This window comes from Podarcis muralis, chromosome 6 (genome assembly GCF_964188315.1).
Source record: "Podarcis muralis chromosome 6, rPodMur119.hap1.1, whole genome shotgun sequence".
Classification (NCBI taxonomy): Eukaryota; Metazoa; Chordata; class Lepidosauria; order Squamata; family Lacertidae; genus Podarcis; species Podarcis muralis.
In genome coordinates this window covers 96,199,857-96,215,221 of record NC_135660.1, presented here as the reverse complement: position 1 = coordinate 96,215,221, position 15,365 = coordinate 96,199,857, and the positions used below count along the sequence as shown (strand labels likewise).

At 43.2% G+C, this 15,365-nt stretch overlaps 1 protein-coding gene across 2 annotated transcripts in view; it reads right to left on the bottom strand.

Annotated features, from left to right (window-relative positions):
- The window catches only part of SEMA3E (semaphorin 3E), a 182,924-nt gene that overhangs the window by 14,980 nt on the left and 152,579 nt on the right, over positions 1-15,365 (bottom strand). For both annotated transcript variants that reach the window (XM_028728769.2, XM_028728770.2), the window contains exons 7-13: positions 14,639-14,781; positions 12,241-12,355; positions 11,327-11,396; positions 10,384-10,528; positions 5,026-5,248; positions 2,839-2,930; positions 751-792 (exon numbers count right to left, since the gene is read on the bottom strand). In XM_028728769.2, coding sequence (XP_028584602.2) covers positions 751-792; positions 2,839-2,930; positions 5,026-5,248; positions 10,384-10,528; positions 11,327-11,396; positions 12,241-12,355; positions 14,639-14,781 — 830 coding nt within the window. The remainder of the gene's footprint in view (positions 1-750; positions 793-2,838; positions 2,931-5,025; positions 5,249-10,383; positions 10,529-11,326; positions 11,397-12,240; positions 12,356-14,638; positions 14,782-15,365) is intronic.

Genomic DNA, 15,365 nt, shown 5'->3' with positions numbered 1-15,365 from the left:
ATTTAATGAAATTATGCTGGTTTTTAAAATGTTTACATTTAGGATTGCCTCCTTAAGCACATTTTGGTTGGCCTAATAAAGGTATTGCCCTAATATGGATTATTATTATTATTCATTGTGCTGTGGGCCAACATTGTGACCCTAACTTTTTATGTACTCCAACAATGCGGTGTGTTTATCTGTCGGTTCTTCTGCATCCACACTTTGGAGATTCTCAACTCCTGTAGAGACGTGGGTTGCTCCTGAGCATGCCAGCCTAGCACAAAGGCTGCTAAGGTGTTAAAATGAGACCAGAGGAGGGAATATTGAACTAATACTGCAATGCAGACAATGAGGAGAGGAGTACACACACAACTCCTTGCACCTTAGTCTGGGATTCTGAGTCTTTTCTCTCCAGCTCTTTTCCAGACTGTTGCCTCAATCTATTGACAGGTAAACTCATCCGGTTTACTGGTAATTTGTTCCATCTTTATCAGTTTTCTTCCACAGGTTTGCCTCCTCAATGAGAATGGGGCTATAGAGATCTGTGAAACATCTATAAGATAATAATCTTGCTTATCTAAGTTATTTTGGCTTCCAACGTGCTTTCACTTCCTTCAAAAATTCTTTTAGTCATTTCGCCAGAGCATGATTCTCAAAATTCACTCTGAATTTTGCTTCCTATGAAACTCAGTGGGAATTCTAATTTATACATGGTATACATGATCACAGTCCTGAGTCATGTAGTCTTATACACAGAACAACACTCACCCTTTTGGAAGAAATCTCCATGGATATAACAGGAGCTGGCACCTGAAAGTAAAGAATTTTCTTTGATTTAGGAAACAGACCACTTCTGTAGATTAAACACACACACAGAGTGATGTTGAGATAGATAGAATGATTAACAAAATGTTTATTATTTATCTATTTATGAAGCTTCTGCATTCATCAGTAGCGCTGATAAAAATGAAAGGGTGCTGTTGCCAAGGCAGCAGTTACAGAGCTTTGAGGATGAAAAGGCTTCATTTGCTAAAGATAAGTGATGGTGGTACTGTTCTCCATTTGGCATCAAATGTGTCCAGTGTGCACATTCAGAAGTTATCCCTCTGTGCTTACACTGTAGGATCAGTTGGCATCTCTGTTGCAGTTATTGGTAAGTCTGACAGGCTGCGGTTCGCAGAAGTGAGGTTTTTGGCAACTGGTTGCTCCCTGTTTTTTGGACAAAATGGCAGATTTCTGGTTTCTGAAATGTGTGTGTAGGTCAGCAGTCGTCTTACCTACATAGTGGACATCACAGTAATGTATATATTGCTTTAGTGATTAACCAGTTCTGATGCATTTGTAACTATATTTTGACAGAGAATGAAAAGCACTTGAGTTATTTACAGGTGCTCTACCAATGTTGCTGAATATTCTGTTCTGCAAAGTATAATAATAACCTGGACATCATCATCTCATTGTTTGGGAGACAGGGATTATGACGCATGGTGTAGAGGCATGGATTTCTGAAGAAAGAAAACCAGAAGAGGAGAGCAACAAAGAATTCAAAGGAGTGTTGAGGGTTGCCCTTGGGATTATTATCACCTGGTGGGGAAAAAGAAGGAACAGGAACATGGAAGCCGTGCCACTGACAGCTTTCTCAGACCACCAGTGTCTTTCATAGAATCAAAATTCTAATGATCTCAAGTAGGAAATTTGTTTGGCTATTTACATGGCAGTTTTGTGTTGGAGTTCAGGTAGAAACCATAATCAAAATCGTATATTACAACAATACATTGCAGCTTGGTGTGCCTTTTCTTCATCATCATCATCATAGAATCATAGAGTTGGAATAGACCACAAGGGCCATTGAGTCCAACCCCCTGCCAAGCAGGAAACACCATCAGAGCACTCCTGACATATGGTTGTCAAGCCTCTGCTTAAAGACCTCCAAAGACGGAGACTCCACCACACTCCTTGGCAGCAAATTCCACGGTCGAACAGCTCTTACTGCCAGGAAGTTCTTCCTAATGTTTAGGTGGAATCTTCTTTCTTGTAGTTTGGATCCATTGCTCTGTGTCCGCTTCTCTGGAGCAGCATCCTTTTATATATTTGAACATGGCTATCATATCACCCCTTAACCTCCTCTTCTCCAGGCTAAACATGCCCAGCTCCCTTAGCCGTTCCTCATAAGGCATCGTTTCCAGGCCTTTGACCATTTTGGTTGCCCTCCTCTGGACACGTTCCAGTTTGTCAGTGTCCTTCTTGAACTGTGGTGCCCAGAACTGGACACAGTACTCCAGGTGAGGTCTGACCAGAGCAGAATACAGTGGCACTATTACTTCCCTTGATCTAGATGCTATACTCCTATTGATGAGGCCCAGAATTGCATTGGCTTTTTTAGCTGCCGCGTCACACTATTGGCTCATGTCAAGTTTGTGGTCAACCAAGACTCCTAGATCCTTTTCATCATCATCATCATCATCACATTATTATTACCACCACCACCACCATCATCTCCAGGACAGTTGTTAAAGCCAATCCAAGAAGCTGCATTGGCTTTCCCCAATTCTTCCCCAGACCTCCAAAACCTTGCAAAATTCAGCAGTTTTCATAGTCACAGTCCATACACTCTGCTAGGGAAAATGTCGTGGATGAAATGATTTCCAGTTTTATACCGAAACACAGTCCAGTACAATGTTACCAGTGCAGATGATACAAAGGCTAATTTATAGGCTTTATGGCTGAAATTCTGTGCTCATTCAGGGTGCTTAAAACTTATATACCCCAATGAGCTTTAAGTAGCCTCATGTGTGTGCAGGACTGCGGTCTCTGCGGTTTGGTGGATATGAAGTCAGACAGAAAAGAATGCCTTACTTTGAACACTTGCAGCTCTTCAAGAATCACTTCTTCCATCGATTCTGTGTCCTGGTTGTAAATTGTAATGACTTTCAGTACAATCCCATTATCTGCAGATGAGTTTCAAAGAGAGAGAGAGAAAGAGAGAGAGAGAGAGAACTCAGGACTAGTAACCATATTTATTTGTACACCAGTAAAGTACAAAATGCTTCCAAACAAATATGACCAAAAGAATTCTGAAGGGAAATAGAATATGATTTTTCACCCACTCTAAAATATGAAAATACAAATGGCCAGAGACACAAGAAAAAGGCAAAGTTTTCTTCCTCCCATCTGTGAAGTAGATTTGGCTGAGAGAGAGAGAGGCCCAATATGACCCCAAAAGCTTCTGGCTGAGTGGAAATGGGACTTTCTCTTCCTACCCCAGCTCAGAAAAATCATTTGACAGCTCTGTAAGGTAGGTCACTCATGAATATCCTACAAAAGTAGACCCTCCAAGTGTCTTCTTCTTATTATTATGGAATAGGATATTCCTATTTTCATCGGAAAAATGTTGGAGGGTATGCAAAATGTGAGGTGGCAACTCTGCTACAGCCATGCAACTGAATTTGTGGCGAAACTGTGATGTGAACTGGTGACCTTCCTGACTGACCAGTATCATTGATGGTAACAAAATGGCAACAGTACAGTGGTGCCTCGCAAGACGAAATTAATCCGTTCCGCGAGTCTCTTCGTCTTGCGCTTTTTTCGTCTTGCGAAGCACGGCTATTAGCGGTTTAGCGGCTATTAGCGGCTTAGTGGCTTAGCGGCTATTAACGGCTTAGCAGCTTAGCGGCTATTAATGGCTTAGCGGCTTAGCGGCTTTAAGAAAAAGGAAACAAACTCGCAAGAACTCGCAAGACGTTTCGTCTTGCGAAGCAAGCCCATAGGGAAATTCGTCTTGTGGAACGACTCAAAAAACGGAAAACCCTTTCGTCTAGCGAGTTTTTCGTCTTGCGAGGCATTCGTCTTGCGGGGCACCACTGTATATAACAGACTTGTATTATTATTATTATTATTATTATTATTATTATTATTATTATTATTATTATACTGACCTATACCCGGAGGTCTCAGGGCGGTTCACAGAATAAAATCAAAATATAAAACCACAAAATACAGCTCTAGGATTATTTGACACAGGCAATTATCCTAAAAGTCTTAGGAACAATGTCACCAGAGTGGTTTGAAGATCACAGCTAAGGTCCCTTTAGAAGAACGGAGTTGTGGAAGACAGCAGACTTCACCGCTTCTAAAAAACTTTTAGTTAGAAAACGCAGCAATAAATCTTCAAACTGAGAAAATGGCCCCATTTAGAAGTCTCCTGCGGCAGGAGAGGCCTGAGGAGGAAAGAATTCTACCCCAGCAAAGAGCGGACTGAGTTTTAAAGTAATTGGACACTAAAGTGATCTGACAAGCGTTTAAACTATGTTACTCCCTCACAACTCACAGCATGCAAGTACTCAATAAATCGGAATCATGCCCAGAATTCATAGTGCTCAACTTCCAACAATTTGTTCAAGTGCAGAGCGGAGAAGCCACATCTCAGCTAAATCGAGACCTCCAGAACATCTGGCATGAGGGACCCCAGGAGCCAAGGCTGGAGGAGGGCAGTGAAACGAGTAGCCAGTTGCCCAATGGCCATGATGACAGAAGTGTGGCCCTGCCCATCACAAGGAATTATATCTGAAGAATACTAGCCTCATTGCCGAGCAACGGACATGCATGCCCTAGTACAGGGGTCGTGAAGTTGTGAAGTTGAGGGACTCAAATGGCCACCATCCCAAGGCAGCATGGCCAATGGCTAGGTAACACAGGAGTTATAGTACTACAAAATCTGGAGGGGCACAGGTTTGTGATTTTAAATCTCTCACCCAAGAGTACTTGCCCCCAACCTGGATCTCAGGCATCCAGGGAATTCTCTCTCTCTCTCTTTAAATATACTATATCTTTTCCTTTAACAAAAATACAAAAAACCCACGAAGTGAACATTGACTAGGGAGAAAGCAGAGCGTGAGCATCAACTGGGAGCCAGAAATTCAGGCCTGCAGGAAGCCGGGCCAAGGAAGACTGCTCAGAGTTCACCTAAGTGCATGGAAGCTGAGTTGGGGAAGAAAAGAAGGGAAAGTGGGTGCTTTTAACCCCTCCTCTTTCTTTTTCATTTACCTGTCCCAATAAATAAGACATCGTATTGCCCGTCTTCTGCTTCCACTCTGTCTACGACTATTTGTTTGAGGTTGTATTTCCCATCCGTCTTCACAAGAACTGGTCTCTTATGAACAGGCCTGACCGACTGATACATCAGTGGGTGACTCCTAGCAAAACGGATTGCTTCATCCGGATAGTCTTTGGTGCTCACGTACAGACCTCCATTCACTTTGCTGGCACACTAGGAAACACAAAGTAGATTACAGTTATGATGCCCATAGCCGTCCATGGAAGAAAATGGAGCTAGTAAAAGGTGGGTCCTGCTTTATTTTGTAAGATTAAGCCTGCCCTCGTATACACATTTACTAAGGTACAAAAATCACTGGACAGATTAGGACTCACATGCACTGCACAGCATCCAGATTTTGGCTAAGATCAAATGATATATTTTGCAATAAGCATTGCGGTTTGAGAAAATACATGGAATAGAGTAGATTTCTAGGTTTTAAAAAATGGAGTAGATAGAAAGTTGCAACTGTGAACTTGTGATCACTTTCGAAGTTGGATAATGCCAAAGCTGGAAAAAAAAGTAGAAAACAAAGCAGCTGCAGAACTTGAAGATTGAGGGATTTGTTCCGACCTGTGGAGAGCAATGATGCGTTTCAATGACTTTCCCTTGAAATGTAACTTCTCTAGCAGTCTGTCTCTCAAATGACTTTCTAAACATCTCTAGTCCAAGAAGAGTACAATAGTTGATGGGACAGATTCAAAACAATATTGTTAAGAGTTGTGGTGCCAGGGTTTGTGGGTGCAAGGCTCCCTTAAATCCCTGGGCCTCATAGGTGCTAGAATTTAATGAATGCTTGGAGAGTTAAACTGGAGGTCAGACTCTGAATAGCTGGACTCAGCCTTGTGTGTTCAGGAGATCGCCTGAGGGATGGGCCATTAACAAAGTAGAGATGGGTCATTGGCAAACTAAAGACTCTGTGCCAGCTGGCAAACGGGTTGAGTCCCTCCCTGAGCTCTGAGATGGTTCACAGAGACAAAACAGAGTGGAGAGTTTAGGATTGCCATTGGGGATGATGTGGGCTGGAGGAAAATAGTTGCAGTCTGTAAAAATGTGGCAAGCTGGAGAGAGGTTGAGCCACATCTGGAGTCTTTTTGAATCCAAGGCTGCTTTGGCCATGGCAGAAGTCAGACCCTCTTGGAGTGTAATGCTGGGAACCCCTCAATCCTAGGTTCAGGTATGTGTGCAAATAAACGTGTGCATAGATCATAAAGACACCACAGTCTCCACCGTGCCTCATTTCCAAAGGAAACCTGAATCCTTAATAAGTGCTTGGAATCTCGCAGAGCTTGGAGATTGGGGTGCCGTGCAACAATAAATTATATGGGTCTGATAGGGGGAAAAAAAGATGTTAAGTTTTCCGTTTCTTCAAACATGCAAATGCTAATGCTGTTTTTTTTTAAAGAAAAGAATTGGTCAGCAATATTTGATTCCGATCCCTAGCTTAATTTCCTTTGATTTACACCCATAGCCTTGCAAAAGACAGATGTGCTGAGTGAGCACCCCTCAGAGCTATAGCACATGCCAGTGTTTCTATCCTCACCCTAAACATCTTATAAAATACAACCAGGGGGTAGGATTCAGCCCCAGCCATGCATGTCAACATTTTCTCCTGCAAGAGAGGGGTACTGCTATGGAACTCCTTTCTGCACATCAGGAAAGTAGAAGATTATACACCAGCAATTTGCTGTTTGCTTCTAGGGCAGAGGAAGCTGTCGACCCCCAGACACTGTTGGACTCCCAACTCCCATCAGACCAGCCAGCAGGCTCAAGAGTCAGGGGCAGGAGCAATTGCTGTCACAAGTTTAAGTTCACTAACTGTACTAAAATAGACACGTTTTTATCCTGAAAAGGAAGCTTTAAATTAGTCGATAGAAGTAGCTCCTTATAGAGTCTTATGTTCAAAAGTTACCTTGTGCACTTTAATTAGAACCATTTAAAGTTTTTGCTAGAAATATTTCAGTAATCATTTATTTCCTACATGGCTGTTGAAAACAGTGTGGTTTTAAGAGATGGTTCAAACCCAGCCACAGTAGCAGGCTCTCCCTATTTAAATTGGATTTTCAATCAATAAAGTGAAATAAAATACTCTTTATGTTTACTGGAAACATTCAGTCTCAACTTGCGGCAGGGGCTGTAATTGACTCTAATAAACTCCTGCACTTGTCAAATGGGGCCGTGTTTATTTTCTTTTCCCTGGGTCTTGGCTATGCCCTGGCTTTTTTGCTCAGCCTCGGTTTTGAAGTGCATTTTCTAATCAGCCAGCAGTGGGATTTTCATCATAAAAGGCGTTGCATGTGGCTTTCAAGCAGGAGCTTGGATGTAAGGTTTCCCATGTGCAGCTGCAAGCCAATGAAACAGAAATGCCAAATCCTGTTGAAAAGTTCCAGCTTGAGCAAGATTTGAGAACGTGTTATTTAGATGGATTTAAAACAAAATGTTTGAAAAAAAATATGTGTAAATCGCTTCAAGGCTAACTTAGGCCATCAGCACATTTTGGGCGGGGGGTTTATTATTCTTTGGGGTTGCTTTGTAGTGCTGTATTTGAAAGCACCATGCTGGGCATTAAGCAATTAAGCCGACTGTTTAGAGAGATGCCAACAGCAACAGGAGAGGCTCTGCGAAGCTCTAGCAGGGATTTGCCTTAGAATGAATCAATGTTTAAGATCCAGTGCAGTGGTGTGCAGTCAGTGGACTAAGGGGGAACAGGCTAGTCCCCTAAATATTCCCAGTAAATTAGAGTATTAAAGTATCAAAGCCTGGTGCCTCCTTTGCAAAGCCCAGGAAGCTTCTTCCTGGCTTAGGGAGGCAGGCGCGATGCTCCGATGGGGTCCAAGAGCCCTCCCACCACCTCCCCAAAGCACTCCTGTCTTTGGGAAGGAGGCAGCAGGGATCCAGCATTCTGTCAGAAGCCTGGACCCTCCTCCCCAAAGCCCGGGAAGCTTCTGTCCAGTTTAGGGAGGGCGGTGCGATGCCCACGCACATGATGTTGCTCTCCCACATCACCCTCACAACCTGGCACCTCCGGCCCTAACTGTTCCCCTACAAAAAAATTCATTGCATGCCACTGATCCAGTGGCTCAAATACCATTTCCCCCTGTTCATTTGCACCAAGTCTCTGCTTACTCAAAGGAGAGGTGTTCTGACTGAGAAGGCAGTTGCTGCAGTGGAATTTTAACTGGCCAAAATAAGTAAGTTAAGGAGTGTGCAGTCTTCCTTTCCTAAGTCAAAGTATTTTATGTCCTGTTCCCACTTCCAGGTTTGCAGCCAATAATTCCCTTAACTACACCCAGTGTTGAGAGGGATGCGGGTGGCGCTGTGGGTAAAACCTCAGCACCTAGGACTTGCCGATCGCATGGTTGGCGGTTCGAATCCCTGCGGCGGGGTGAGCTCCCATCGTTCGGTCCCAGCTCCTGCCCACCTAGCAGTTCGAAAGCACCCCTAAGTGCAAGTAGAATAAATAGGTACCGCTTTATAGCGGGAAGGTAAACGGCGTTCCGTGTGCTGCGCTGGTGCTGGTTCGCCAGAGCAGCTTCGTCATGCTGGCCACGTGACCCAGAAGTGTCAGCGGACAGCGCTGGCCCCCGGCCTCTAGAGTGAGATGAGCGCACAACCCTAGAGTCTGTCAAGACTGGCCCGTACGGGCAGGGGTACCTTTACCTTTACACCCAGTGTCATGATAGAAAGGGAGAGAGTCCCATGTAGATGTTCCCCACCCCAGACGAGCCCTAGTCACCCACAACATCTAGGAGCTCTGACAGGCCCCTCCAAATCAGACACCATGCCAGGTTAGAACAGAGGCAGGGCAGAGCGTGGAGGGACCTCTGCTCTAGCTACATGCGGAGAAACTGGCTTCTTCTTATGGACCTTCCTTTCTGGGCCAGGGAAAGGTCTTATCTCACTTAGGATTTCTGCCAGTGGGAGTCCCACTGATATGAAGCAGGTTTTGCCCCCTCCAGAAGCAAGCTCCAAGTGCAATGAATGGCAGCCCTTTGTTCATATGGGGGAAAGCAAAGAGGGATGACTCACCTTGCAGCGAGTCATCTGGAGAGACCGGGGAATTATGTTAGAATGTTGTTTACTGATCATAGCTCGGCTTTTAATACCATCCTTCCGGACATTGTTATCAAAAAGCTGATGGAATTAGACCTTTCTTCTACCATCTGTGACAGGATTAAAGACTTTCTGAGGGATTGGACACAAACAGTAAGGATTGGGCCTGTTACATCTACCTCCATGAAGCTCAGCACTGGCACATCGCAGGGATGTGTGCTGAGTCCCTACCTGTACTCGTTGTATACATATGACTGTATTTCATCTGATCCATCCACTGTAATTATTAAGTTTGCAGATGATACTACCACAATGGGTCTAAATACAGGTGGAGATGAATCAGCGTACAGGGAGGAGGTTCAAAAAGTATCTACATGGTGCTTAGAGAATAACTCGCACCTAAATATTAGCAAGACAAAGGAGATGGTGTTGGACTTTTGGAGGAAGAGAGGGGAACTAGCCCGTTGTATATCGGGGGGTTGTGTGGAGAGAGTTTCTTCCTTTAAATACCTGGGAGTTTACCTTAGTGAAGACCTCACTTGGAAAAACAATAGAACTCAGGTGGTTAGGAAGGCCCAACAGAGACTCCATTTTCTCAGCGTCTTGCGAAAGAACAATGTTAAACAACAATTGATGACCTCCTTCTACTAGTCCACAATAGAAAGTGTCCTCTCATATTGTATCACAGTGTGGTACATTGGCTTGACAGCCACGGACAGAAAGTCTTTACAGAGGGTGGTGAACACAGCACATGATACCATGGGCTGTCCCCTGAGCCCGCTAGATGACATCGCAAGGGATCGTTGCCTTAGGAGGGCGAGAAAAATTCTCAGGGACAATTCACACCCCGGCCAGCACCTCTTTAATCTTCTACCCTCGGGCAGGAGATATAGAAGTATAATCAGTTGTACCAACAGGCTAAAAAACAGTTTCTATCCGTGGGCTATTAGGCTGCTGAACGGAAAATAATATAGTGCAACTGACTTTCGGGGTTGGTGTGTTGTGCGACAAGCACACAGAGTGCAATGAGATTGAGTGTTTGAGGGGGGAGGGAGGCTCGGTTAATTTCATTGTACACAGCTTGTACATTGACAATAAAGGCATTATTATTATCGAAGTCAGAGGTATGTTTATAGGCCAACCGACCAACTGCCCCGGCAACTCCAGTTCTTATCTACAAGATTTGTCTGTTTTTTGTTTCAACAGTACTCTATTTTATGATATTTGGGGGATGGAGGGGAACCTCTCTCACTTACTGATCCAGGCCTTGGGTATGGCACTTTCCCTTCATACACAGACCAGTGGTATTCAGGTCCCTCTTTATGGGCATATGGTCCATTGAAAGCTGCCCGGATGCTAGCCATGTGATAGACACATATAGCATATCCTCGGAATATGTTGCTGCAAAACAAAAATCAAGAAAGACTCTGGTAACCTCATGTTCAGATTACTGCAATACACTTTACATAGGACTTTCCTTGAAGGCAATGCAGAAGCTGCAGCTGGCACAGTGTGTCACTTTGCGAGGTGTACCGACCATAACACACCAATTGTCCAAGAATGTCATTGGCTACTGATATGCTTCTGGACCCATTTATATGCTGACACATAAAGGTCTGAACAAATACTTGAAGTGGCACCTCTTCCAGTATTTGTCAGCCTGGATGTTAAGTTCTGCAACGATCTCTCCAATGAGTGCTATCTCTTGGGACCTTCTATGTGGTGGAGTCGTTTTCCCTGAAGATGCACCCAACATTTCAATGTTGAGTTTTCATTGCCAACTGGAGACGTACTAATTCACCCAGGCCATTGGGATACTCTTACACTTGGGCCTGGGTATTACTATTGAGTTGGTCTGCTTCTATAATGGTATTATGGGTAAAAAACCTGAAAAAAATGGGTTCTTAAATTGTATTGTATGTTACAAATGCAATCACAATGGTTGCATTTTTGTGCTTGTTTTATTGAAATATTGTGGTCCACCCTGTGATCAGTTGATGAAGGGCAGTCGATAAATAAATACTTTCTATTCTATGTCCAAGTCTCAGTCCACTATGTTGACTGACACCTCAGAAAATATATCTAACCAGACCCTTTCATTTGCTAATATGGCATATGGTGTTTTCACATTCACCATAAAGCAGGTTTCTCAAAATGTATCCGTCTTTCATCTAGGGTGGCTACATCACAATGGCTTACCTTGTAGTGTTGAAGAGTCCGAATATCACGGGGTTTTTGTTATCCCGAGTGTGGAGCAAAAAGACGTCCTCTGCAAAGTGGAGGCATGATGCTGGTTAAGTATGAATAAACCATTTATGGAAGAAAGTAGTCTTAGTGACTGCTTATAAAGCCTAGTAAATGAATAGGTTTACACTCTTATTTCTGTCTCATCACCACTGACACACAGGGCCATTATGGACGTCATGGCAAATCACAATTGAACACAACCAGAACAAGCTGCCATGTGTCTTCCCTCTTCTCTCCTGATATGAATGTGAGGACAAGTTGAGAAGGTTTTGCTTCTGTTTGTGATCGTCCACAATTTAGCGCTACACCAGACGTTTTGTTGTAGCAGGCAACTTTGCCATCGATGGTTTCAAACAAACTATAGTTAAGATTAGCCACAATTTCCTGGGTTTGGATGAAACGTCAAGCTGCGCACTATGGCCAGGGTTCAAATCCCCACTCAGCCATGAAGCTCACTGGGTGACCTTGGACCAGTCAACATCCCTCAGTCAGGCTGCTGTACCTCACAGAGAGGAGGAGAGCCAGTCACAGCACCTTGAGGAAAAGGTGGCATATAAGTGTAATATATAAATGTAATAAACCAATAGTTAATTAAAAAAAAAAAAATAGAAGGAAAGAATCTGTTTTCCTCATGGCTGTGCCAGAGGAGGAAAGGTTTGGTGTGAAGCATAAAAGGCCAATGCAAATTTTGACTCATTCTCAACACAATAAACCATGTTTCATCATGATGCTCAAAGTCCCTAAGTTCATAGGAACTTAGCATAAGATTAGTGATACCAGTCACTTACGCACAGCTGTGAATCTGCATGAGTTTACAATGGGCTGTGTTTCTGTGTTTCTGTGTTCCGCAGAAGCAGGAAGCTCACCTAGCTCATCGAAATGTGTGTCGATTCCATTCATTCCTGGCACAGAGCAGATCAACCTGGTCTTGAGGAAAGTGGTCCATTTATTCACCAGCATCCGTTGTCCACCCATGTCATTCTGGAGAGGACGGAACAAGAAAGAGAAGACAAACACAGGGACAGGTTAGACGTGTTGTATTCTCCTGCTATTGGAGGGGAAATTTTGGATCACAACTTTGCTGCTACGAGTAGATTTGACACTTCCAGTGTGTATGAAGACTTTATGGCTTTAACACCATGCCAGCATTTTTTCTTCCCTCACTTGCTTTGCATAGTATCCAACATGATGAAGAGTTCTGGAGAATCTCAAAACCTGCTCAGTATTTTGTGATTTTTTGGTTGGTCCTAATAAATACCTTTCCCTATAGCGGATTCCCCCCTTTTTTTTCTTATGTCCTACCTACAGTGATCACCTTTGCTTTTTATATAGCTTACATTATTACTCCAGAGTCTACATTTTATCTAAACTATCAAAGTACTCATTAAAAGCTGCAGTTTGGTAAGCGTTTTTTAATGAAAACCATGCCAATAACAAGTTTTAACTGTCTAGATATTATTAATCCCTTTCCGATTACTCAATTTTGGCACATCTGTGAAGCAAATATGCTAGCCAGTTAAATTCTTTGTTTTATTAATCACTCTTAGCATTAGTTCAGTGAGATTAAGAAATAATGACCCTCACATTTGTTTATTTCAGACTCGAGTTACTTCATGGAACTCATTCTGGGTGCTGTAATCCTAAAGTAAAAAATCTTGTATATAATGACTACAGTTACTAATTACCCTCCTTTCCTAAGGGTGCAAAGAAACATTTCCCTCTCTCCCCAGGGCTGAGCTATAAAATCATGCCTGTTCTGCAATTCTGCATTAAAAGCTGGCTATGAATGGTGCTGACTTGCCCTATTCTGTGACATGTCTTGTGATTTTTTTTAATTTTAATTTTTAACGTTAATATAGTGTTGAATGAATGGTTGAGCTTCTAGACTGGCTATTTATTGAGCGTCCATGTTGATATGCTGACACAAAACCTGTGGGGAAGTTATCCACCCCCATCGTTCAGCCCGGACATTGAGGTCCAGCTCCAAGGGCCTTCTGGCAGTTCCCTCACTGTGAGAAGTGAGGTTACAGGGAACCAGGCAGAGGGCCTTCTCGGTAGTGGCACCTGCCCTGTGGAATGCCCTCCCAGCAGATGTCAAGGCAATAAACAACTATTTTACTTTTAAAAGACAACTGAAGGCGGCCCTGTTTAGGGATGTTTTTAATGTCTGATGCTGTATTGTTTTTAATATTCAGTTGGAAGCCACCCAGAGTAGCTGGAGAAACCCAGCCAGATGGGCAGGGTATAAATCATAAATTATTTATTATTATTATTATTATTATTATTATTATTATTATTATTATTATTATTCTGTTTATTGAATGTTCCAAATATGTTCATGCAGAGATTATACGACATTCCAACTAGTGATTCTTATGTCAAACTTTCTGAGGGAATTTCCCCTCCCTGTTCTTATTTTGGTTTTTTTTGCAGTTAGAAAAGTGACATTTATGAGATTCTGCACATATTTACATAGAGGTATTTCCCACTGTTTAACCAAACCTTCTTTTGCAATCCTACGGACATTCATTGAGAAGGAAGTATCATTCATTTGCATTGGCACTTTCATTTGAGTAAACATGCGCAGGACAAGGCTGGGAAGCTGCAACCCCAAGCACATTTATGTAAAAGCAAGTTGCGCTGAAATAAATTGGACTCTCCACTAAGAAAACATGATTAAGATCAGGCGTGGTGGTGGTGGTGGGATCTCCAAAGCATGCAAAGCTCTTTTGGTTTCTTCTATTGGGCTTAATGCTGAGCTTTTGTAATTTTATTTTCCCTCAACAGAAGCTCTGAGTTAAATTTAGGAAAACACACACACACACACACACACACACACACACACACACACACACACGATAAGGAGCAGACCAAAATTTTGCATGCGGCCTGCCACTCAAGTGACTGTTTTCTTTCCATACCCATTTTCTCTTGATCCCTTTTATGTTTCTCCTCAAGTTTTACTTTATGCCACTCAATAGGGAATGAACTCCACAGATGCAGCTCATTGCTGAGCTATGCCAGAACCACAGTTAGGTGGGTGGTCACAACCATCTCCCACCCTGTCTCTGGACAAGGGGCTCTTTAATATGGAGCCTGGAAGAAAGTCAGAATTCAGGCTTGGATGTTGTGTGTGTGTGTGTGTGTGTGTGTGTGTGTGTGTGTGTATATTACTTTTAGCTTTCCCAAACCCAAAGCATCGAAACAAAAGCAAAAAGAAGGAACACACTGTAAGCAGAAGTTTTATCATTAAAGGTTTCTTACGGCACACATTCTTCCGACTCTGGAATAGATGGCGTGAGCGCCTGTCTCGGCCTCTAACGCTTTCTCAGTAAAGAAGAAGTACACCTTGTTATCTTCCCGGTCTTCGTTGTCAGGAATCATGAAGGAGCTTACAAATTTTGGTTCTTTAAAAAACCAAAGAAAAAAAGGGGGGGGGGGGAGAGGAGATACCAAAAAAGCAAAAGGAAAAAGGGATGAATCAAATTTATTTTAGAAAAACACTGGTAATCATGCATATATAAAAACATGTATAAGTGCAACCAGATAGCACACTTTTTGTTCCAGATATTATGGACTGGCCCAAGGCAGACATGAGCACTGAGCTATCTATGGCTTGAGTTTTGGATTTGATATCCCACTTTATCATTACCCGAAGGAGTCTCAAAACGGCTAGCATTCTCCTTTCCCTTCCTCCCCCACAACAAATACTCTGTGAGGTGAGTGAGGCTGAGAGACTTCAGAGAAGTGTGACTGGCCCAAGGTCACCCAGCAGCTGCATGTGGAGGAGCGGGGAATCGAACCCGGTTACCCAGATTACGAGTCCACCACTCTTAACCACTACACCACACTGGCTCGCTTGGGGACGGGGGTTATAGGTCACAATCCAGGAACATTTTGAGATCCCGAAAACCAGAGTGCCTTCATTTCTAGTCTCTTGATGTGTATCATTAGGAACTAAATGGACAGACTCCGGATCACAGTTGGGAAA